Source organism: Labeo rohita, chromosome 2 (assembly GCF_022985175.1).
Source record: "Labeo rohita strain BAU-BD-2019 chromosome 2, IGBB_LRoh.1.0, whole genome shotgun sequence".
NCBI classification, from domain to species: domain Eukaryota; kingdom Metazoa; phylum Chordata; class Actinopteri; order Cypriniformes; family Cyprinidae; genus Labeo; species Labeo rohita.
In genome coordinates, this window is record NC_066870.1 from 4,112,985 (window position 1) to 4,139,291 (window position 26,307).

The window sequence follows — 26,307 nt, forward strand, 5'->3', positions numbered from 1 at the left end:
CAGGTCATATGGTTTTTTAAGCATCCTAAAAATTCTGTTGGAGTCCTCTACAAAAGATTTAAATGCAAGATTAGAAAACATTATAATTTTCTCAGAATATACATTTAATATTAGTGTCATTTGTCAGTGATTTTGAAACGATTCGTTCAAAGCAAGTTTGGAGCAAACCGCTCCCTTCCGTAACTCTGCTCTGATTGGTCAGCTGGCCAAGTATGTTATGATTTGGTACAGAGAGGAATACTTGAGCAAGTTAGCAAGCGCTACCATTGACAAAGCATGCACCTTTACATAAAACAAAAATATAGTGCTCTAATCCATTCTTAAAATAAGATAAAAAACATTTTGTTTAATAAATACTTATGCAAACAAATCGTGCCCACATCTAAAGTTTCACTGCTAAACTGTAAACGTTTCGCAAAACAATAATTGTGATACGTTAGCCAAGTGCTAATGTGACTAAATGATAAAACAATACAGTTTGTTAACCAAAATATGTCTACATTTATTTAATTATTATTCTTTTTTGTGATACCTTCATTTTTGTGATTATTTTGTGGTGAAATGGCAAATTATGCAGGATCGCAAAAAAAAAAATGCGACATGTTGCTGATTTTGCGTTGGATTCTGTGATTGTGGAATCGCGAAAAACTGGAGGGTCTGAGTCAGTAATATCGTGGTTTACCAGGAAACCTAATGCTGCACTAGATATACATCACATATTATCACAAAAAACTTGGGCACTTAATTGAAAATAATGTATCAAGCATACTTACAGGTTGTGATTCGTAGATGCTTGTTGGTCAAAATAAAGAATGTACGGACTTATCTTTCATTGGCAAGCGTTTAGCAAATTTAGCATTGAAACATGCAAAACAAAAGGTTCAAATTGTATTGCTGTGGCATCGTGGAAAAAATGAATTTTAATCGCTGATTTTTCACATCGTGTTTCCGCAATGAAAACAATACAACGCTTTCACATCGCAGAACACAGCGTAACTAGCGGAGGTGTTTGTGGGCAGGCCAGACTGTTCATATTTCACGGGCAAGCAGGGATTATGCTAATATGTTACCTAGTGACGTATATCATAACAGGTAAAAGATTCTAAAATATGTTATATACTCTATAAATACTTGTTAAGGCGGCTCAGTGTCCACTCTTTCTTTTGAGAAATCTTTATTTATCATGCACTTTTTTTGAATATCAACTTTGCAGACTGTTTACATTGAAGGATATCTAAGTTACAAACTGCAAAACAGATATTTTTTTCAAAAAACCCTGCTAATTAAATGTGATTTTTTTATTTTATTTTATTTTTTTTTTTTTTACAAAAACCCATAACTTTGCTTTAGAAGGCATTCATTAACCCACTGAAGTCATATGGATTACTTTTATGATGGATGGATGGGTGTGCTTTTTGGAGCTTCAAAAGCTTGGGCACCATTCACTGCCATTACGAAGCTTGGAAAAGCCAGGATATTATTTAAAATAACTCTGATTGAAAGAAGAAAGGCATGTACACCAAGGATGGCTTGGGGGAGCGTAAATTATGGAATAATTTTCATTTTTGGGTAAATTATTCTTTTAAGTCCTGTAAGTTGTGAGGTGAGGCCTCCATTGATTGGATTTCAAATGGATTGAGATCTGGGGAGTTTGGAGGCCAAGGCAACACCTTGAACTCTTAGCATGTTCTTCAAACCATTCCTGAACTATTTTTGCAGTGTGCCAGGGTGCATAACCCTGCTAAATGAGGCCACAGTCAAGAGGAAACACCATTGCCATGAAGGGGTGTTTGTGGTCTGCAATAATCTTTAGGTAGGTGGTACATGTCAAAGTAACATGAATGCCAGGACCCAAGGTTTCCCAGCAGAACATTTTCCAGAGCAAATCACTGCCTCCACCAGCCTTCCTTCTTCCCATAATGCATCTCTTCCCCAGGTAAACAACACATGCACCCAGCCATCCAACTGATTTAAAAAACAACATGATTCAACAGACCAAGCAATCTTCAGCTATTGCGCCAATAATGGTCCACTCAGCGGCGTGCGTGGGTCATCTTGGGAACTCTGTTTGTTCTGACACCTTTCTATCATGGGCAGCATTAAGTTATTAAGTTTTCAGTAATATGAGCTACAATAGCTCTTCTGTGTAATCGGACCAGACGGGGTAGCCTTCGCTCCCCACGTGCATCAGTGAGCCTTGGGCGCCCATGACCCTGTCGCCGGTTCACTGGTTGTCCTTCCTTGCACCATTTTTGGTAGGTACTAACCACTGCATGCAGCCCACAAGACTTGCTGTTTTGGAAATGTTCTGACCCAGTCGTTTGGCCATCGCTATTTGGCCTTTGTCACTCGGATCTTTTCGCTTTTCATTCCCATTTTTCCTCTGTCCAACACATGAAATACAAGAACTGGCTGTTCAACTAATATATCCCACCCCTTGACAAATGCCATTGTAATGATATAATCAATGTTTTTCACTAAACCTTTCAGCGGTTTATGTTGTGGCTGATCAGTGTATAGCAATCTGCTTCATGAGTTTAATAATCACTTCTTGTGTGGTTTGATAGTGGATGGTTCTTTGAACGTATGATAGTTAAATTATCCCGCTGTTAGATTTGCATTTGCCTTTGTGTGTTTTTTCCCTCAGTGCTTCATCTGGTTCTCTACAAAAATATTTTTAGTTGTAAAAAAGGCTGCACTTAGATCTGCACTGTCTTAAATTTGTATGTATCAGATGTGTTCAGCTGACTTCTCAGAAATGTTTTTGATTGATTCTGGAACTTAACTTTGCAGTTGTGAGGCAAGTTGGTCTTATGAGATGGGATTTGGAGAGGACCATAACCCTAGCCTTGCAGCAGCGAATATGAATCTCACAAGAGTTTAAAAGAATGACGTTCTAGACAACTTTCCTGCAATGTCTAGCTTCAACGCTAATCTCAAACAGACTTCAACCAGTCAGTCAAGGTCTTTAAGTTCACATGAAAATGACAGGTGTGTTAGAGCAGGGCTGGAACTACATTCTCTGGGAAGGTGGATCTCCAGAAGCAGGATTGTACATTTTTGATTTAGAAGAACAAGAGAAGGACAAGCCGTCTTATATTTACCATACTGTCAGCAAATTTGGCTCTATTACAAAACCATCTGTCTCCCTCCTACTGATACATCTCTGATTAATCTGATGCATACAGTCATTGTTTGTTTCCTCCTTGTGCTATATTCTGATCTGTGTTCACAAATCTCTCTCTCTGAAATGCATGCACATACACAGTTTAAACATAGTGAACATTTGAGAAACTTGCTTTTTTTTGACAACCTGTTTTGCTAGAGTGCAACTTGCTTGTGAAAAAGTACCAAAGCAATTAAAATAATAACAACAACAATAATAATAATGTAGCATCCAGACATATTATTGAGTGGAATCAGCCTTGACAGCAGTAACAACCCACAGGAATTTAACATGGGTTCGCTTTCTGCCATGTTGACAAGTACACGATTATTCATAATAATTATCCATGTGAAAGGGAGATGTAATAACACTCAATATTCTGGGTGTAGTCCTACCTTAAATTTAAAAAAAGGTAACTGTCTTTTTGATTGAAGTTTTGCAAAAAAACACATCACCCTTATAATTAAGTTCTTAATAAGTCCTGTCTAACAGTTGAAACAGTCGGTTTGTTTACTGAAAAATGTGCATGTGGATAAGCTGGAAAGTCTGAAAAGATATGATGTATTTTTTACTTACTTTTTTTTTTTTAATTTATAAACCCATTTTGTTTCTTATAAAAAATGAAATGAAATGAAAGCTGTATGGAAAATAGCTGTGAGAAAATTCTTTTTTTTGTGTGTTCTATGGAAACACCAAAACATGGTTTTGGAACTGCATGAGGTTTAAGAAATAACGAAATGGCAAGTTTCCTTTTTGGGTGATCTATTGCTTGAAAAAGTCGAAGGTATGTCCAGAGATAGGACTTAAATGTAAGATTTATTGCTAGTCTCTGTTGACATACTGTAGACTCTGCAAGCAGTCTGTCAAATCTATACAGTTTTGGAAAAAGAACACACATAAAAGCTCACACATAGCTGAGGTGACTTCATCTTTCAAAAGCCTGAATACTTGACTGCTCTCCATTCTCACACATCCAGGCTTGCCCTCCAGCACTCTGGGTAAAAGGCTAAAAATACTGGGCTGTAAGCCATCGCCAGTAGCCCAGGGATTAGTGGAGCTCAGTGTCTCTGGCAGCTCTCCAGTTCCATAGTAGCTTTTGTGTTTCAGATAGAAGCATGTCTCAAAGACTTCTCAGAAGCCAGACATGAAATTTCTGTTTTGTTTCTGCGAGATCTGTCAATTTGTTGTCAGTTGCTTTAATTCTTACAGCCCGACATATCTCGGGTCTGTATGTTATTGGCTGATAATTAACCCTTAATCCTTTTTGAAGGGCTGAAGGATAACTGCACAAAAAGTAAGTTTTGCTTTGAGCCAGAAATTAAGTTTCTCCGCCATGACAATAGTTGACTTGAAAGAAAAAAATGACAATACGACTTTACGTCCACCCTATCAGCTGTTGTGGCAACAAGTACTTCAATTGCATTATGAAGGGTATTTTGAAACATGCAACATGTAGCTAGATGTCTGTGTCACATACTTTTGGACAGTATACCCTAGTAAAAAAGTAATAGATTTAAAATGCATTTTTTATACTAAGTATAGTTCATGTCTATTAACATATTTACTGCCATATCGAGACTTACTGATATAAAAATTGCAATTAAACTTTATTTTGAAATACTACTTGTGCACAATACACATTTCATAATACTGATGAGGAATGTATGACCTTTAAATAAAATTGGTCTTTAAATGCAAAATATTTAAAGTGTAAATAAAGTATATTTGCAATAGTTCTACAATCAGATATACTCAGGTATATCTTTCGTTGGACTTCAGCACTACTTTCGCACAATTAAAGTGCATTAAGAACAAAATTTAGCAGACTTTAAGGTAACACTTTAATATAGGGAATAATTCTCACTATTAACTAGTTGCTTATTAGCATGGCTATTCATAACGTATCGGCTATTTATTAGTACTTATAAAGCACATATTCTGCATCACCATATTCTACATCCCTAATCCCAATATAGCAAAATAGCAGTTTACAGAGACAAAAGTCATAGTTAATGGTTTGTTAATAGCGAGAACTGGACATTAAAATAAAGTGTGACGACTTATACCAGTTTAGTATACCAAAAGTACAATTGCAGGGTGTTTTTATTAAGTACATAATACGTAAGTATATTTGTAGTATGCTTAGTGTGAAATAAATGTATTTTAAATACAATTTAGTATATTTGCTTTTCATTAGGGAGTTTTGGGCCTCATACAATGACTGCATTACAAGTTTCAGACACTTCTGTTAGAAAGATTAAAGTTAATCATTCAATGCAGCCATGAACAATACATCTATTTTAGAGCTTAACTGTTGTGTCTACGGCATTTGATAATAATTAAGCAATGGCCACTTGTGAGTAATTTAAGTTTATATCAAATGTGTACATGTACTATTTCTTCGTCGGTAAAATTGAGTCTAAATTTGATACTGATGAATGAAGTTCACTTGTTACGTCAAACATGGCTGCGTTGCAGAGGGATAAACTGTCATTATAAAATAAGCTATGGATGTGGGTGTTGTTAATATGCTTTTGCAAGTCTTTGCTTGCCTAGTTTCTGTTCCACAACTTGTCAATAGATGTCAAATTGCTGCAGTAAACAGATTCCTTACACTTAGCTTCAGCTTACAAAGATTGTGTTTGTGTTCATTTAAACATGCTGAACTCATGCCTCGTCAGGGCTCCCAGGGGAAATGTCTCACAGACATTTGCAGCCACCTGTTTAAATCTGTGTTATGTGTTCAGAATTTCCCTTTAGTACTTGGAATGAAACCTGTAGACTGTATTTTTGGCTCTCGTGACCATTTGCATCATATATTTTATTTTGTCAGCTTCTCTGCAAAAGAGCCATTGCACTTGTTTGCTTTTTGAGGTTACACATACAGTCTGCCTTCACATCTGAGTCGAATCTAAAACTCGCAAGTATATCATAGCCACTATATGAGGATGTAGTTATAATGTTAATAATATAAGATACACTGTGCTGAGAAGTTGAACATTCCTTTTTTCCATTTCCAGAGAACCGTAGTATGTTGGTACGTTGAGGGTGGTCTCTCTGCGAGCCAGGATATTACAGGATCACACAGGCAAGCCACAAGCGTGTCTAATGTCCTAATTGGATTATGCAGTTGTGGTTTCTTGACAGCAAATTATTCGAACAACCTGAACCCCTCGTGTTTTCAAGAGATGACAAATAACGTAAGACAGCATTTTGGCGTACACCTCATAATCAGCAATTAACTCGACTAGACCAGGTAGTATGTGACCACACAGGTCAAGCTCATTCATGAAGCGATCGAGAACTTTGTGGTCATTGCTGAGCACTCTACACATTCACTTAAAGAATTCCTGGGAAAAGCAGCTGAAGTTACTTTTTTTTTTTTCCTCCCCAGAATTCCCCCATCTTACAACAAGGCTGTAGGCTACAACTGAAAAAAAAAAAAACAAGCGGACCCCCTTATATTTTTGCATGAAGTCACCTTTGAGCAACTGAATAAACATCATGTTTTTTCTGTGTCATGATTTCCTTATGAGGCAGCTCTTTTTCAGGCTCAGACTATATTGCATGAGCGTTTGGAAACTTTGCTGCATGACAAGAATCAGTATCTAGTGCCAAAAAACGTAGCGTCTTGATATCCTCAGCAAAATTATATTAAAGCGATCAGAGCAGAATACTTCTGGAAACCTCTGGTGCTGTCATTAATATCAACATCTGCTGCTCTGTTGATATATGTTTTCTGGGCAACCCCTAGGTTGTAGTTAATAATAGCCAGCAACTATATCAGAAGACAAAAGTGGCAGATTTAAAGCTATAATCTTCACTGTAATAACATATGTGCTTTAAGACCCGAGTCTGTGAGTTTTGTAAATCCATTTATTCCTTCGCCTCTCATTGAATGTGTAAAAGGAACCCAGAAATTACACATAATGAGCTACTGCCCTGCCAGTGCTGTCAATTGGTGTGACCAATATGGTCATTAGCTGACAGTCTTGTCCCCTGCATGTGTTATGAAAGTAACTCTCAGCTCTCCTCGTCACAAAACCGCAGAATGCTGGTTAGATGTTCGCCAGCTATGCGGCAGACCCAGCCAGTGTGTTTTATGCTTGCATGCTCTAAAATAAACTGACAAAAGAGGTGCTGCTCCATTGCACGCTGCCTACACCATGTCTAAAACATGAGACGTCGGCTAAATACTGCAAAGTATCTTTGTGGTTCTCAGTGTTGGGGGTAACGCATTACAAGTAACGCAAGTTACGTAATAATATTACTTTTTTCAAGTAACTAGTAAAGTAACGCATTACTTTTGAATTTCTACGAAAATATCTGAGTTACTTTTTCAAATAAGTAACGCCAGTTACTTTTTTTCCCCATTTATTGATTGACAAGTCTCCTGTCGGGAAATTGGAACTAAACATGATGTTACTGTATTCTAGACTAAATCTGAACATGCATTAATTCATCTCACTCACAAAAAACTGATTCAGTATACCTCAAAATGAATAAAAACAGTGAAATGCAAATTCAGAATATGACGCAACCCTGCAATAATCAAATATGTTAAATAAAACAAATATCCTTTATGTATTTAATTCCATTTTATTAACCAGTGTCTTTGCTGCTGACCTTCAATGATGCAATTCAACCATACTAATATGCAAAAAACTAACATTTGTGCTTAATTTTTTTTTTTTTTTTTTTATAGCTGAAGAGTGATCTCCTGCATAAATGTACTTTTCTTTCAGCCTGAGGTGAATTCATTTCACTTTTGGTGTAAAAGGGCTTTTACATTAGAATTGTTTTGTATTAAAAACAAAGAAGCAAGCCCTGCCCAGATTTAAAAAGTAACGCAAAACTAACGTAACACATTACTTTCCATAAAAAGTAACTAAGTAACACAATTAGTTACTTTTTCAGGGAGTAACGCAAAATTGTAAAGCATCACTTTTAAATGTAACTTTCCCCAACACTGGTGGTTCTCTGTTCTTAATTTGGTTGCTGATATTTCTCTGATTGCTGTCGGAACCATTATTGTTCGTTCTTAGGGTTAGTGATTTGAACAAACCCCTGAACTCTGGTGAATGATAAATAAATCTGTCGAAAGAAAGCCATAGAGATTTGGCTGTTTTTACACGGGCCACCTAGTAACCCTTCAGCATTTCAGGTCTTGAAAAAGTCCTGAAACAGGATGATGAGCTGAATCAGGAGTGTTTGATTAGGGAGACGTCCAAAATGTGTACTTCTGAACAGCGTTGGGAACCACTTCCCAAAGCGAAGTTTGGAAACTCTGTTTGGGTTAATACTGAATTTGGAAGTGTGTTTTCCATAGGGAAATAGACATTTGCGAACATTAACCACATTCAAATGCATTCATGCTATGAAGCTGACAGGATGTACATTAAAATTACCCAAAGCATTAATTTTTCATTTCCGGAGGTGAACTCAGGCTTGTCCTTTCATTAATTTAATTTATATAGCAAGAACTGTAAAGTAGTTTCTATTCGTCTAGACTGTGATAGTATCACATTTAAGCCGTGGTAACTTTGTGCTCCTTTTGCTTCCTTTCATACACATAGAAACAAGGAAAAAAATGGCATTCTACTGCATCTGCTTTGTTGAACTCTGATCTGTGAGGAGAAAACTTGGAACCAATAGACAATCTAAACATCAATGGGGGACCTCTTGTCTTAGGGTCATTCCATGAAATCGTTACCTTTTGTGTCCCTAAGATATAATCAAACGTAGATTTAATATAAAAACAAATAAATGTGCAATTTTAAAATATATGCGGTCATTAATATTACATAAAAAGTCAACTAAATATTATTTTAAACAAATTTGAATAGCATTTATGTAAGGGTAAGGTTTTTGGCCAGTTCCTCACTATGATTTTTCTTTTCCAGCAGGACTTTTAATTTGCAAAATGAAGGCAAAATGATATATAAAAAAATGTTATAAATAATGTAAATAATAATGTTCTAAATATAGTTTCATTGTTTTTAGTGTAAGTATGCATTTTTTTCTATAAAATATAAATCACTTTATTGGTGTCCCCTAATTTCATGTCAGCCCTGTTACCCCCATTAAAACACCCTTGTAAAAAAATTTACATTCAAGTGACATCACTTCTAGGAGGCTACCTAATTTTTAAAACAGGATTCCAACATGTTTCTCTCCCTCCTCTATAATGTTTTATTTTTGATGATTTATGAGGCTTGACATGTAATGTCAATCCTGTTACCATTTTTGAAATGCATTTCGTACATTTAATATAATCAATAAATAAAATCCTTTCAAAGTGTACAATATGTGCGTTTGTGTACGTGACTTTTAGCTAGAGATTAGCAAATTTGTCAAACCTATTACTGTCAACCTGTTACTTTTTAGAGTAACAGGTTTTGACGTGGGTAGCAGGGATGACATTGATTAGGTTTGACCCCTTTTTTAAAAAACTGTCCGTGTGAAATTCAAACATTTTAAAGGTCACCCTCGGTATATTATTGAGCTAATGCCTATATCATTCAGTGGCATATGAGTTATAATTGAACTATAGTATCTAATTACGCTTGTGTTGGTAACAGGGTTGACAAAAATACCCCAAAAAACGAGGTAGAAAAACATAAAATAATAAATTACATAGCCTGAGATGGCACAATAAAATTTCATGTCATTTTAAGGTGTCTTCATTTCATGGAGTGGAATGACCCCTTAATACAAATATTCAAGCTGCAAAGTCTTGCAGTGTTACGTGTAGAATATGTATTTTCACATTCATTTCAATTCATGTGTTGCATTATTAATAATAATCTGTAGACCTGGAGTGTGACATTTTATAATTTCAATGCACTGTCTGTAGAAATTTTGCGTACCGAAAGTCCAGTGTGACCATTAATTCACACACACTTACATAAAAGTACAATATTTTATCAATCCATAATAACCATTGTCAATATTGGACCCAAATACTGTGATATGATATTCCACACAGTTTTGTTTTGGAAGGGTGCCACTATAGACTAATAAACCTACAGGTAACCTGTGTAGCTTATCAGCTCATCAAAGTTTGAATTGAACTTTTTTCTTTCAGGAAAAAAGAAAGAAAAAATTATTTAGGACCAGAATTTTCTCATACAACATCACCCCCAGTGCATGTTATTAATTAGTGATGTGCTCTGCTTTGCCTCATATAGAAACATGTTGAGTTGTGTGTGCTTATGTGGGTTTTCCTGTTACAAAAATAATATCCATTGACATTACAAAATGCAGTCCTCAATACAAAACTGTATGCATAACCCATTTCACTTCAGTGCAGTTTTAAGAGATGACAAACTGATTGACTTTTATACTGGATTTCTTGAACTTCTCAAGACTTGAACTAGCATTGGCTGAACAAACAGCTTGGCTCAATGTGTAGAATCATGCATGCAAACACTAGGCTTTGGGGGTGGGGGTACATTTATATCACTATAACGGTATATTACGGTAAATGTATCATTATTCTATATACTGAATTAAACTGTAATCTACTTTTGGACTTTGGTCTTTCTTTGGGACACCCTTTCTAAATGGTGAAGGCTATTGGCTGACACATCTTTTCTGACATTAATATATAACAAAAAATTGGCTTTTAACAATTCCTCAGTAACAGTGATTGTATTTGTCTGTCTTGTAGGCTTACAGGTAATGAACCCCTGTCCATTTTGCCACTGAGCTCACAGCCAGACGAAAGGGCGGGCAAGGCACACTACAAGCTGTGTGATCGACTCAAACTGGAGAAGAAGCAGCGCAGAATGTGCAGACGGGACCCTGGCGTGGCCGAGACTCTAATGGAGGCCATCAGCATGAGTGCCTTAGAGTGCCAGTATCAGTTTCGCTTTGAGAGATGGAACTGCACCTTGGAGGGCCGCTACAGGGCTAACATTTTAAAGAGAGGTAAATAGCGTGCAATCTATACAATGCCTTTTTAGTGAGGTCAACTTTTTACCATTTTTCTCTGTAAGAATTATTTAGGTTTGTCTTGCACAACTCAATTTTCTTTTGGCACCCCCCTAATATGGTTATTTAATATTACTTTTGTTTTTAGTGTTACACAATCCTTAAGAAATCATTCTAATAAGCAAATTTAGGTACTCAAGAAACCTTTATTTTATAAAACCTTTATAACACTTTATTTTGATAGTTACTTTAGACATTCTACTAACTTTCTTCATTGTACACTCTAGTGACTTTGCAACTACGTCAACTAGCAGTCATTAGAGTATTAGTAAATTGTCTGCTTAATATCTGCTAACAGTTTTTTATTAGTGTTCTACTGACTATAAGTAACTTTGCAAGTACATGTCAACTTATTCTGCTAACCCTAACCATAACCTACAAGTCTACTAATCTAATAAGAGTTAGAGGCACTGTTTTGGATTGAAAACAGAAAACTTTTTATGCCTTTCGTCCGTGCGTTTACATGACAACAGCACTTTGGAGGTCTGAAAATATCAACCCAGGCTCACTGTAAATTTGTCCTTGTGGCAGCATTTCTGCAACATCAGTATTAAATACCTTATTGCACTTTTCACACAGTTTCAACGTGAGTAGCGCTAAAACTTGTTCAATACGTGACCGTAGCCACCTTTTTATTACGCTGGTACAAACACGTATTGCAGCGGTTCAGAATTTAATTGTCCGGGGAGTAAAATAACCCCTACACCAAACCCAGATAAAAATGCATTCACTGATGCAACCATGCTATTTTAACTTCCTTTTACGCAGGTTTGAGCTGTTTTGTCGAACGGTAGTTTCACAGGATTGTACTGGTGAACCTCTGTACAGGAGCGCTTGACCTCTCAAGTGCAACGGCGTATCACGTGAGCTACCGAACCTACTGCATTATAAAACTCATACATATGAAGCTGTATATGTGATGCTAAATGCTCTAAATGATGCTAAATGTTCAAAAGTATCAGTTTTCAAATCTCACAGCATGTTAGAATTGTTTTGAAGTCATAACATACTATTGTGCAGGAACTGTGTGGAAATTAGGCTTTATTAATCTAAACTATGGCCCTGCAAATCATAATTTGTGTGAAAAGGCAAGGAACGTTTTCAGAGGTTTACCGCCTCTAGTGTTCTTTTCACCTAGAAAATGCAGCGGTTTACATGTATACGTATGCTTTTTGAGTTTTGCAGAAATGTAGGTAGAGGCATGTATTTCCAATGAGCCTGGGTAGAAAAACACAAACTTTTGAAATAGGGTTTCAAAGTGCACGTTTTTGAAAATCATACTAGTGTCATCTCCATGTAAACTATAAAACATGAATTTGTAAAATATCAGTCTGTAGGCATGCACAAATTTCTTTACAAAGTGACATCGCCAACTACTGGCCTGGAATGCATAATATAGCATTTTGTTTGTTTTCGCAGATCTGTGAGAACAGGGATTGTTTTGACAATGTTGAAGTCAGTATGTTTAAAAACTTTTTAAAAATGCAAAGGAAAAACTTCGCACATTGTTCTCAGTGTTAGGGAGTAATTATGTAATTTGATTACAAAATAAATGTAACTGTAATCCGTTACAGTTACTGAGAAAAAATGTGTAATTAAATGACTTATTAAATGACTTATTAACGATTAAAGGGGGTTACATCTTTACATTCTGTAAAATGCTAGCATATGATAAATAATATTATTTTGTTGCTCTGCCTGTTTTTGATGTGCACAATGCACATTCTGATGCTTTTAATCAGTTCTCTTGTTTGAATTTGCAGCGTGGCACGTCTGGCAATTACAGTACATTAATTCACCTTGTTGCTAAAAAGTTGACATGTAGTTGCAAAATTACTAGTTAGTAAAATGCCTTAAAGGAGAAGTTCACTTCCAGAACAATCACTTCCAGACCCATGTCATACAAGATGTTCATGTCTTTCTTTCTTCAGTCATAAAGAAATTATGGTTTTTGGGGAAAACATTCCAGGATTTTTCTCCATATAATGGACTTCAATGGTGCCTGCGAGTTTGAACGTACAAAATGCAGTTTCAATGCAGCTTCAAAGGGCTCTAAATGATCCCAGCCGAGGAAGAAGGCTCTTATCTAACAAAATGATCGGTTATTTTCTAAAAAAAAAATGCTTTTTAACCTCAAATGCTCGTCGTATAGCTCTGCGATGCACATGCAAACTCTGTGTAATCTGGGTCAATACAGTTGGGGTATGTCGAAAAACTCCCATCTCATTTTCTCTTCCAACTTTAAAATTGTCCTTGCTGCAGGTCGTAGAAGGTCAAACGCCCTTTACAAAAAAAGGTAAAACAGGTGATGTAGGATGATTTTGAAGTTGGAAGAGAAAATGAGAAGGGAGTTTTTCGACATACCCAAACTGTATTGACCCGGATTACACAGAGTACACATGCACATCGCAGAGCTAGACAAGACGAACATATGAGGTTAAAAAGTATAGATTTTTTTTTTTTTTTTTTAGAAAATGACAGATCGTTTCGCTAGATAAGACCTTTATTCCTTGTCTGAGATTGTTTAGAGCCCTTTGAAGCTATATTGAATCTGCATTTTGTACGTTCAAACTCACGTGCACCTTTGAAGTCCACTATATGGAGATAATTCCTGAAATGTCCTCAAAAAACATAATTTCTTTACGACTGAAGAAAGGCATGAACATCTTGTATGACAAGGGGGTGAGTACATTATATGTGAATCTTTGTTTTGGAAGTGGACTTTACCTTTAAGTCGATGAGCAAAATAAAGTGTAACCACTTCCACATGAAAGCTATGATGCCATTTTTTCAGGTTTCTTTGATGAACAGAAAGAACAGTATTTATGTGAAATGCAATTCTTTTCTAAAATCATAAATGTCTTTTCTGTCATTTTTGATCAATTTGATGTGTCCTGAACAAGAGTAAGTGCAAAGGGGGGGGTCATACTGTTACAAGCATTCGCTGTAGGTGAAGTTCAACTCACAGGAAAAAAAAAAATCACAAGATTGAAGGTCAGGAATGAAGTATTGGCTGCCTCGTAATCTCCATGTTCCTCACAGGCTTCAAGGAGACGGCATTCCTCTATGCCATCTCTTCAGCAGGCCTGACCCACGCCATGGCCAAAGCCTGCAGCGCTGGCCGCATGGAGCGCTGCACCTGTGATGAGGCTCCGGACCTGGAGAACCGCAAGGCTTGGCAGTGGGGAGGCTGTGGAGACAACCTCAAGTACAGCAACAAATTTGTCAAAGACTTCCTGGGCAAGAGGTCCAACAAGGACCTCCGCGCCCGGATAGATATGCACAACAGCAATGTAGGAATGAAGGTAGGCCGCTAAGATATATTAAAAAAGTATGGGGCTCATGGGAATCATAAATAATGTGGGAAATGTTGTGTGACAGAAACATGCATGAGAAACATGGAGTTATCTGCATATAGTATACTGTAAAGTAGCTGATTGAATCTTTTAGCTTTCTTTCTTTCTTTCTTTCTTGCTTTCTTTCTCTGTGGTGGTTAAATGTTCAACTTCATAAATTCTTTAAGGTCACTCAAATAGTCTGTAAAGGTTCCATTTTAAATCACTTAAATTGACTATTTAATTCAGTAATTTATAATAAGTGCCCATTAATCAAGGTTAGGTTTCCCTTACAGTCTAAAGAGCTCTAAGTTTGTCCAAGTCTTCCATTGTTTCTGCTAAGAGAAAGAGCCGAGGTAACGTTGAGGCCCTCGTAAGAGTAAAAACAAAAAAAGAAGGAACAGAAAAAGACCCATAACCGAGAGCCAAAGTAAACTACAGGTCTGGCACCAATAGATTGTCTCATATTGTTAGTTTTAGTTGTAGAATGAATATAAATTACAGCAGCACTCAGCAGACTTGCCCCTCTTTGCTCAGTCCATCTCAAGTAGTCGTCCTCAGGCCATTTTGTCTGTGATAAGAGATTTACAGCGCTGCATATTTTGGTCCATCTGCACATGTAAGGAGGTGTACGGGGTTTGGGGTCAAATCCCATATGGAGAACAAACTTGGAATGTGCTAGCCTCGGCATCACCTGCATTTTAAAGCTGACGTTACACATTTTCCTCTCCTTCCATTGTGGTGGATATGCAGTTTCTGTTGAACGAATCTACCACTTCTTTAACAAAATGTCCAGACAGCAGCTTTTATATGCTTATCTTAAAGTTCTCTTTCTTACAGAAAAGTTGAATGGATTAAACACTGTGGTTGGTAATGCTCTCTGCATAACATTAAATTTAAGTACCTCTGTCAGTAGTTAAAATTTTGAAAACTCACAGAATCAACCAAAACTTATCCATCAACAATGCTTTTATGCATCAAGTTTATTTAAAACATTGTCTATCATTTATCCAATTATTATTATTTTTTTTTACAATTACATTGCCACTTATTTCAGAACCTTGATGTCATTTTTTTCAAAACTTTAGACACAAAACTTAAAACGGTCATCATTTGTAACACAACCTGTTCAGTGTTGAATTTTGCGTTGTGCATTCATATCTTTAAAGAAAATGTTCACTTTCTGAATCTCTGTTTCAAATAACTAATTCACAGTGAAATTTTAAGATCGTCCACACACAAGATTGCTTGTACAGTCATTCAATATTATTACAAAATATGTGATGCATATTTAATTATGGCATGAAATATGGCAACAACAAAAACCTTAAGCCCAGTAAAACGCCATCTGCAGTGTTTCTTGTCTGGTTTACTGTAAAAAAAAAAAAGAAAGAAAGAAAGTTTATTTTATTGTGTCCTTATTATTATAGTGTAATTATAGATGTAATTTCTGAGGAATATTAATTAACATCATTAGGGTTAGAATTTGGATTTGGTTAAGGGTTAGTTGCATGAAATCATGCATAATTTACTGTTATTAAAATAGTAAGTACATGTAACGTATGAAAAGACACTGTAAAATAATGTTAACAGATCTCTTTATCCTGATGGAATATTCTTTGTAAGTTTCCATAAAACTATGCATTAGGAGTAATGCAACAATTACTTATCATTTTGATAGGTAAAAACTGTAACAAAATTAATTGTCTTAGCATCTCATCAACAGTCATCTCAGATGTAATGTTTAAATTGCATTTTGAAATAATTCAGTTGAATTATTGAGTTTTTACAATCTCTACGACCCATCTCGGTTCTTAGGTCACTTCTTTAAAACTCTTTACACAGGGAGCACAACAGCAGTCTATGTGGGCTAAACAGTGGATCATTTATCATTGCTTTGGCACAAAATGCATTCAGTTACTACAGCTTTCAAATTAAATGAATTCTTTTCTTACTCAAACACAATCACTGCCAAAACTGCCTACCTATACAGGCCAGTTTGCACATTTATATACTTTTTCAAAACTGTTAAAGTTAAGTTCAAAACCAAACATAATACAGAACTGAATAAGAGCGCAATTTACTACATTTCTAGAATACCAGAATATTTAAAAATATATTCCAATAAAAAATGAAATACTCTCAAAACGAATAGATATAGCTGACCAAAATGTGTTAGTCTTTCAATAAATCAATACAAAAAGAGACTTTTGTACTGTTCTGAGTCAGCTTTGATTTATATGTCCAAGCGATTGTAATAAATATGTAATTTGTGTTATTTTGAATAGGTAATTTTAGTTCAATAAACAAATAAGCTTAGTTTTTTGTGTGCTGTAGTCAAGCAATTGAAAAAGGCTGTGAGTTTTGTGTTTAGAGTGTTTAAAAAGTTCTGATATTAGTGGCAAAAAGGGTTACAAAAAAAACTAATGTTTAGTATACATTATGTGGTGCAAGTTGCAGTTTTACAAAGTGGCTATGCAGTGTGATGCAACATAAATAGAAATGAAGCAACAAATGTTGGTTGTCATAACTAAGCTTGCATTTGCAAGGAAGATTTATTTATTTTTTTTTTTTTTTTTTTTTTGCTTTAGCAGTATGCGCTTATTAAGGACACAAATGTGTGTCATTGTTTTGTTTCAAAATTATAACATTTTCCATTTTGCATTTGTATTGTATAAAAGGTTTGAAAAATGTACTGGTAATTTTAAGAAGCACAATTTTAAAATATACACTACCAGTCAAAAGTTTTTGAACAGTAAGATTTTTAATGTTTTTTAAAGTCTCTTCTGCTCACCAAGCCTGCATTTATTTGACCCAAAATACAGCAAAAGCAGTAATACTGTGAAATATTTTACTATTTAAAATAACTGCTTTCGATTTGAATATATTTTAAAATGTAATTTATTCCTGTGATCAAAGTTAAATTTTCAGCATCATTTTTTCAGTCTTCCGTGCCACATGATCCTTCAGAAATCATTCTAATATGCTGATTTGCTGATCAAGAAACATTTATTATTATTATTATTATTATTATTATTATATTATCATCATCAATATTTAAAATGGCTAAGTACATTTTTTCAGGATTATTTGATGAATAGAAAGATCCAAAGATCAGAATTTATCTGAAATAATAAAAATAAGCTTTTGCAACATTATAGACTATACCATTCAAAAGCTTGATTTATTTATTTTTATTTTAGAAAGAAATTATAGAAATTAATGCTTTTAATTTAGCAAGGATGCTTTAAATTCATCAAAAATTGATGATAAAGACATTTATAATGTTACAAGTAAATGCTGTTCTTCTGAACTTTCTAGTCATCAAAGAAACCTGAATAAGGACAATATTAGAATGACTTCTGAAAAAAATTCTAAAAAAATTCAGCTAAAAATTCAGCTGTAAAATCACTGGAATAAATTACATTTTAAAATATATTCAAATAGAAAACACTTATTTTAAATAGTAAAAATATTTCAGAATTTCAGTTTTTGTTGTATTTTGGATCAAATAAATGCAGGCTTGGTAATTAAAAATCTTACTTTTGACTGGTAGTGTATAAGAATATAATTACTGTATAATATATATTATAGTGTATTGCATATATAAATATAAAACCATCATATTATCACGTACATCCTATTAAGAACCATAAACAAGCCTTCACTTTGTGTCTTGCGACTAAAGTTAAAGTTCCACAGCTATCATAATAATTATATATCTGACTGACCTTTTCTTAAAATTGTATAGAACTGATATATTTTAAAGCACAGCACTTTAATGTTAACCGATGGTGCTTTTGATGAAACCATAATTACAGCAATTAGGTAAGAATGACGATAATGCCCTCCTCCTCAGTGGTCTTTGGTTGGGAAGGGTAAAAGCAATCAAAATATGTGGGAACATCAAAGTCACTGGCTCAATGTGCTTTTGAAATACTTGTTTTGTAAATAGCATTGCCCATCTGTTTAACTGACCTATACAGAATTTTCAATATGTGGGGCAACATAAGGGTTGAGTAAACACTGCACTCACTGCGTCTTTGATGTAACGCAGCTGAGCGCTGTGCTGTGTCTGCTGAGATAATTGGAAACGTAAATGTTGATGTTTGGTAAAAAGTCTCGACTATAATCCTTTTGATGTGTGTCGTCTGACTACTTTTAACATTTGTCCCGCACAGGTGATCAAGGCAGGGGTGGAGACCACCTGTAAGTGTCACGGAGTTTCAGGCTCGTGTACCGTGCAAACATGCTGGAGGCAGCTGGCACCCTTCCACGAAATCGGCAAGCAGCTCAAACAGCGCTACGAGACTTCGATCAAAATGGCCAGCTCCAACAACGAGGCGACCGGGGAGGGGGAAATCTCGCAGACCCGATCCCAAGGGCAGCAGCCCTCTCCAGGCCCCCGGCAGGACATCATTCCCCGCACGTCTGATCTCGTTCACATCGAGGACTCGCCGAGTTTTTGCAGGCCGAGCAAGTATTCGGCAGGCACCATGGCCCGCAAATGCTACAAGGACAAGAACTGCGAGGCCATCTGCTGCGGCAGGGGCCACAACACTCAGAGCCGGGTGGTGACGAGACCGTGTCAGTGCCAGGTGCGCTGGTGCTGCTATGTCGAATGCAAACAGTGCACACAAAGAGAAGAGGTTTACACCTGTAAGGAGTAAAACCCGCCACGACCGTGCAGAACATCTCTCACCAGTCTGAGAACAGTGAATAAGTAGCGGAAGGCAAGAAGAGAGGAGAAGTGACAAGTCGTCCTGGTTTGGGGAAAGGTCTCAAAGACATCAAGCTAGTTGAAAGCACTTTTTTGAAAGGTTTTGCAGGGCATTTTTTTCCACGTGGAGCAGTGTGAAAGCTGTATAATATACCAAGCCTAAGGGAATGGTCTACAGCTTTGAAAGACACCTTGGAACTAGATGAAACATTTCGCGGAGTAATTCGTCTGCCAAGATATCAATCAGCAGTGAAGTCCAGTCTTGGACAGACAATTGTTTGTCCAATGATTTGACAGTCTCTGAATAATAGCTTCAAGCCGTATGCGTAAGACTGTGCGTTTGTGACTTAATTCCAACTTGGAGACGGAATTTGCAATGGCGTCAGATTTATTCTACATGCACATGTATCCTACACCCACACAAGAGTGTGTATGCATATGTACATAGATAAATTGCATTATAATTCTATTATATACACCACTTATCTGAGTATGCTAAATAACCACTAACCACACAAATGGTTTATTGTTTGTGTGCTTGCATTCACTTTGTGTTGTAATTCTCTTCGACAAGGCCCTTAGGAAAGCAATACTTTTGATTTGTGTTTTTTCTGTGGATATAATTTATGGAACATCTCAAGGAACAGTCCTTGCATGGAAGGAAATGTGCTTTTCCTTCCTTTTTGTTTTTTATTTTATTATGTTCTTTTTGCTTGACAGTGGAAATCTTTGCCAGTCTATTTAAGATTTAACTCGGCCTTAAACAAACTCTACAAACGACTGTTCAGGGAACAAGTGAAACCACTACGCGCCATTGGATGGTAAAGAAATCTCAGAGATATCACAAGGAGCGTTAGTCTCCATGATTTAGGCTTCCACTTGATGACAGATCTGTCCATCCAGCTGCTGATTCATTGCTGTAATCGCTGCAGCAGTGCTTTTCAGGACAATGCTGGTTAAATATGAAATATGCCATGCTTCGTGGCCGCTTTACGTTTTGTTGGCTGAAGAGCGCAAATAAGAGTTGAGAATAAACATGCGAGACGCAAATTTGTATTGGAGCAAAAAACATTTCCCCTTTTTGCATTGTATTTCTAGGGGAGAAATAATTAACCTCAGAGCTAATCTAATACATTTTCCAGCAGATATTGATATTGGAAAACTATGGTGAATTTTTTTTACATTCAAGTGTGGATGATGTACTGCTAGACTGTGGTTCTCTCTTGTCACATTGTTAACTTTTTTGCCCGTGCATGTTAATCAACAATGACCGTTTCAGTGAATCTATTCACATTTGTGGAGAGGCTGGACATGGCATATTTTTAAGACTATGTGGACGTGGAAGTCCATAAATCTGTATTGTAAAATGTAAACACTGCAAATTCCATATTTTTGAAATTTATTTAACATAACATCTGGCACGGAGAATTGCCGCTGTGTGACCAAATGACAGGATCTAAGTTTCTGATCAGACTTTTAACCATTTTAACGCTCTGTCAGTTTAGTGGCAGCACAAACTTTGACCATGTATGACTTTGTATTCAGATCGCCAAACTCTGTTGAGATCCACATCGTGTAAATACAACATACAGAAATTAAGATATGACAAAATATATATGAATGGATTATATATGCTCTTTTATTTTTTTAGTTTAGTGTGAATGAACTACTGAGTGAGAGACAGACAACAAGAAAAATGGCACCATTCACGCACTGAAGCTTGGAAGCTCTTTTATTTATTTATGTTTTTTTTTTTTTTTTTTTTTTTTTGAAAGTTGTAAATAGCTAAGGTTATGTTCCTGTGGCATACAGACAAAAGTGAGGCACATGCATATGGATGTTGGACAGAACTTTCCAGAATAAAGATGTTTAGATCTGTCTGACTAAGTAGAGGTACGTTGTTGTTTAAAATTGAGTCAAATTCTCAACTCAAACAGATCACACAACTCAACTTTTTATGAAGTGCTAAGTTCAGTGCTTTGTAAATAAATGTTACAATTTTTAAATAATTATCCTTAATAGATCTCTGTGAAAGTATGCATCATCTGGAAAGCACTGTATTTTATCTTTTATGTGTCAGATCTTTGAATAAGCAAATTTAAATGTAAAATTTTAAAATTGAAATTTTTGATCAAATGTTGCAAAAACTTCTGGTGGATGATTCAATAAGGAAAGTTGGTGTTAAATTGAATATGGGCAAATGCTCAGCTAAAAACGACATCTTTATAAGTAGACAGCACTACAAAAAAAAAGATAATTTTATTAATTATTATCCTTAAAACAAAACACATTTACTTCTGCAAATTTGCAACAGATATTAAGACTTTTTGCCTCTCAAGTAAGGATGTTCATATATCTGCCATGGAAAACAACACAAAAATGCTGATATTATAATTAAATCAATTATTTTCATAGAAGATTTTGATGCAAATACAAAAACCAAGGGGTGCAGGAAATGTTTCTGTCAGAGAAGGGATTCAAATTTTCTTTCATTTAAAGTAACAAGCTGAATTCCAAATAGTTATTTGATGGGGAAATGCCAATTAAAGAATGCATGGAAACACAAACATAGACTTTAGCATGCTAAATGGATACCATAATGGCTATGCCGAGCGTTTCACCAGTCATGGTGTCTGCCCACAGCAGAAGTGAACAGAAAACGGCATATGACATGCATATAAGACACAATTCTCTTCTAATTCACTATATATGCTGAAAAATAGTGTAGAGATCACATATAGTTGCATTTTTGGCATGCTGCATGTTCTCAGTAATCAGTACTATTTTTTTCATTGACAGAAGGCATTGTGAAAGCATATGTTATAAGTTTTTGTTGTTGTCTTGGTTTCTTATTCTCTATTTTCAAATGCAACCTGTACAAAAAAATGGACACAGAGACAAAATATAACTTATTTTGAAACGTTTTATGAGCATGTGTTAATTGTACATTTTGTAAAGTTCAAGATGATTTTCTATATATTTTCTCTGTCTTGCATTTGGCCTGTAATTGGGTATGTGCTTTCTGGGGTTGAGGTATACATTTTGATAATTGCTCCCAATGGTTAAAAGAAAACATTTCCCCCCAAAGATAAAAAACAAACAAACAAACAAAGCAAACCCTCTAAAATTCAGTTCCGCTCCTATGTCTGAAATGCAGCTTTGTCCTTATTTTATTATAAGGAATGTATACCAAAGATTACCAATATTTAGTATGCAACCAACACAAAACTACAACACCTGCAGTAAGGCTATATATGTCCCAGTTAGCTGTAGCAATCTCATCATTTGTAGCATAAAGGCTGTACAATTTTATACTATTTTATATTACCATGTTGATTTTATGAAATAAACCTAATTAGCAAGTCAGTTGATTGTTTTAGACCTACATTCATGGAGAGTGGATCGCAGACACTTGGCATTGAACAAATGCACAGTAATTTTTTCCATAAATTCCAATGGCTTGGTCACTATTCTGATTTTGTCAGGGTTTGTGCAATGCTGTAACTATTAAAAGGCATTCTTTTTCTTTTAAGGGCAGAGTTTTTGTCAGTAGTTTGTCTTTGTCCACTTTTTCTTGTCTTATGGGAAACTATTTTCCTCTAAATTATTTTCCTCTACCTCATGTGTATAGCTTGTAGGTATAAACTGATCATGAATGACTGGTAAGAATGTATTTAAGTTATTTAACATCTTTGTATAACAAAGGCAAGAAAATCTGAAAATAATAAAAGAGTTTTTAAAAGAATGTTGAGGTTTTGTGTTTCTGATTTTGAAGGGCCTTTAGATGCGGGCATTTTATTTGTCTGAAAATTGGTGATCAGAATTGACATTTATTTTGGGGAAGTCATTTTTTAAAAACAAAGAAATATGACTTAAAAAAAAACCCTTTGGTTCTGTTGGATTTTATTAAGCTATATTATATTTTCATTATTAAAAAAGTAACCTATGCTGGCAGGTCAATATGTAATATGATATTACAAACCTTTAGGTCTTTGACTGACCCCCTTTCCTTTGAAATTTGGGAAAGCTACACAATCAAGTCTAATGACGTCATCTAGGAATTAAGAACATGAAACTGATCACCACGGTGTGTCACAGTTTCCTGTTCTTGTCTTTATCCTATTTTGGGGGCACAGAGATTAATTACAGGCAGGAAACAGCTGTCTCAAGCTGCTCTTTTGTCAGTGACAGATTTCTGTAATGACTTTATGTTTAATGGCTTTCATATCTGTAGTAAAGTTCACAATCTTGGTTCAGTTAAAGCTATCCATTTTAAACTCCTGCTGGAATAGCATCTTCCAATGTCCGGCTGTAATTGGGGATGGGATTGAGACTGTCGTCACCAGAGATGTAATTAGTGAGAATTGGTGAGCCGAGAGGAAGATGTACATCTGGGCAGATGGACAGGACAGGGGGGAAAAAAATGAAGTATACAGTTTCATAAATTGTAACATAATTTTGACTAGTCTTGGTACCTATAGTGATTTTTAAAATATAAACAGCAGAACAGCATTAATATGCGCCTCTCTGCTTACACGTTTTTGCAGAAACCTGTTCCATATCATGTTGACATGGCTCAAGAATCTCTGATTATGTTGAATCAGAAGTCAAACAACTTTGCCAGATTATGATACTAACTCCCCACTGAGGATCTTTTGTTCAGTCAACAGCCTCAAGTTCTTCACCAGCTGTGTAAAGCCTTATACTAAGAGAGCTCTGAGTTTCCCAACAACACTCATGTGCTAAGAACATAGGAAAATTGCTAATAAATGTGATTTGGTATCGGAAAATCTACATCAGTATTCACGTAATTATTAATAGTCCACCCTAGGGCTGCCCTTGACTAAACACTTTTCTAGTTGACAAATAGCAGTTTATTTAAGCCATTAGTTGACTAATTGCATGTTTATATTAATTCACTTCAATATGTACTTGGGGCGCCTTTAATGTATCGCCTGTTCCATGCACAATTGCATGCATAAAGCTTGCTGCAAAGCACCTACAAACGAAATGACTATGAATATGTATAAAAACTGACCTGCCATCTCCGCAGTACAATGAATGCACCTTTAGAGAGAAATGCACCTTTAATATCGATTACATAATCAGAGAATTTGTTCATTTAAAAGTAGACATTTCAAGTTTTCTATCCACCATCCGGCCATGTAAATTTTGTGGGTCAGGCTTCTGGTCTCATCCGTGTCCAGCTATTTTTAGCTGTTAGCTCATTTTGCTGCTAGATATTGCAAATTGGTGTGTCATACCATATTATTTTAATGTGTTATCTTAATTATGAACACACTGGTTTGTAGTGCAAACAGTTTTACCATTTACTGCACATTCTTATTCTTCTTGTTATTTCCCTATTTCCCTAGTGGATTATGGACCGGAAGTCTGAAGAAACTGTGTTGAAGAAAAAAGTGGATATATATACAGTGGTCTATACAATGAGATTCGGTTCATTTTTGTGATGCACTCCAGTTCACAGAGACCAAGGTGACAGAAAGGGCATCCTGTTGGTTTTCTTTATTTTACAAGAGCAGAATGTTTTGTTGATATAGTGAATGTACACAAAACGTAGACCCTTTACAGTTTTGCAATGTATTACTCTTCACAAGCAAACTGACTGCATATTTTGTTTCGAGCAGTCAGTTTGGATTTTATGCCTGATATATTGTGATTACCTTAAAGATAAGCTATTAAAGATCTGTTCGTCATTTATTTCTGCTACTAACTAATTAATAAAATTTTAGTCGACTTCTCGTCGACTAATATTTAGTTGACTATTAGGGGGCAGCCCTACAATTAAAGGGATAGTTCAGCCAAAAATTAAATTTACGCCATGATTTACTCACCCTTAAGCCATCCTAGATGTATATGACTTTTTTCTTTCAGACGAATACAGTCAAAGCTAAATTAAAAAATGTCCTAGCTTTATAGTGGCAGTGAATGGCTGTTGAGATTTTTAAGTTTAAGGGATTTGTAAAGAAAAATGTTAGCATATTCTCACCAGAGTTTTCCCTATACCTGCATCCTACATCATCCATTTGTGAATGCGTGTTGTTGAAAGCTAGAGATTACAGTTTATAAAGTTTTAAAGGGGACCTATTATGCAAAAATCACTTTTATAAGGTGTTTGAACAGTCGTGTTCCTGCAGTGTGTGAAAACAACCAGCCTATAATGGTAAAAATACACCCACTCATTTTTTATAATTCTAATAAATCATATGCAGTCTGCCAGAAGAATTTCAGCAATTTCAGATTCTTCCTACGTACACTTCATCGTAGGAAAAAAGTCCCGCCCATTTGTGATGATCTCTGCCCTATTAGCATAAACACAGCCCTGAGTGAGAAGCAGCAGTCCGCCATTACTTGAGGAATACAATGTCAGCGCCAAAGAAGCATTACAAGTGTTGTGTTTTCTGATGCACCAACGAGCACAGGAGTTTATATAGACTCCCTCTATCTAAGCCGCTGAAGACACTGTGGTTAAATTTCATTAGGAAAATATCCCAGAAAAAAACAGTCCCCTATATGTTTAGGCAACAATATCAATGCTTTGTGCACGAATCTCAGCTCCAGAAAAAGTAAGTTTTACATGTTTGTTTTCCAAACTGCCTTTCTGAAAGCACTTCTTGGAACTCTGTAAGGCTAATGTTGATAAAGCTACGACTGTCTCAGTCTGTTTTCACTGATGCTGCCTTCACGTGCTACCAGAATGATCCTAAATAGGAATGTGGTAGTTAAAAATTGCATATGAAAGCAATGTAAAGTCGACCGCTTAAATCTCTCAAGCTCATAATCTCAAGTGGGGCTTATAAAATTTGTGATAGAATGCGATGGCACCATGAGACCAGCCATGTAGTTATTTTTATCATGCCATGCTTCCCGTCTGTGTAATTCATAAACGCACATTTATTATGCACAGTACAATCAGATGACTGACTTTTAAACTGAGTATGTTTTCTGTAAAGATAACAGGCTTGTACTAATAGTGGAATGTTTATTTGCAAAGGACAGCAGCAGAGCATGAGCTCTTAAAGCTCCGCCCTCTTCTCCAGGAGCACCATCTTATTTGCATTTAAAGGGAC

At 35.8% G+C, this 26,307-nt stretch overlaps 1 protein-coding gene across 1 annotated transcript in view; it reads left to right on the forward strand.

Moving 5' to 3' along the window:
• Positions 1-22,597, forward strand: part of wnt9a (wingless-type MMTV integration site family, member 9A) — a 37,974-nt gene extending 15,377 nt beyond the window's left edge. The window contains 3 exon segments of the mRNA XM_051093561.1: positions 10,839-11,098; positions 14,204-14,466; positions 18,678-22,597. Of these exon segments, the coding sequence (XP_050949518.1) occupies positions 10,839-11,098; positions 14,204-14,466; positions 18,678-19,166 (1,012 nt within the window). The 3' untranslated portion in view covers positions 19,167-22,597.
• Positions 22,598-26,307: the final 3,710 nt, after the last annotated feature.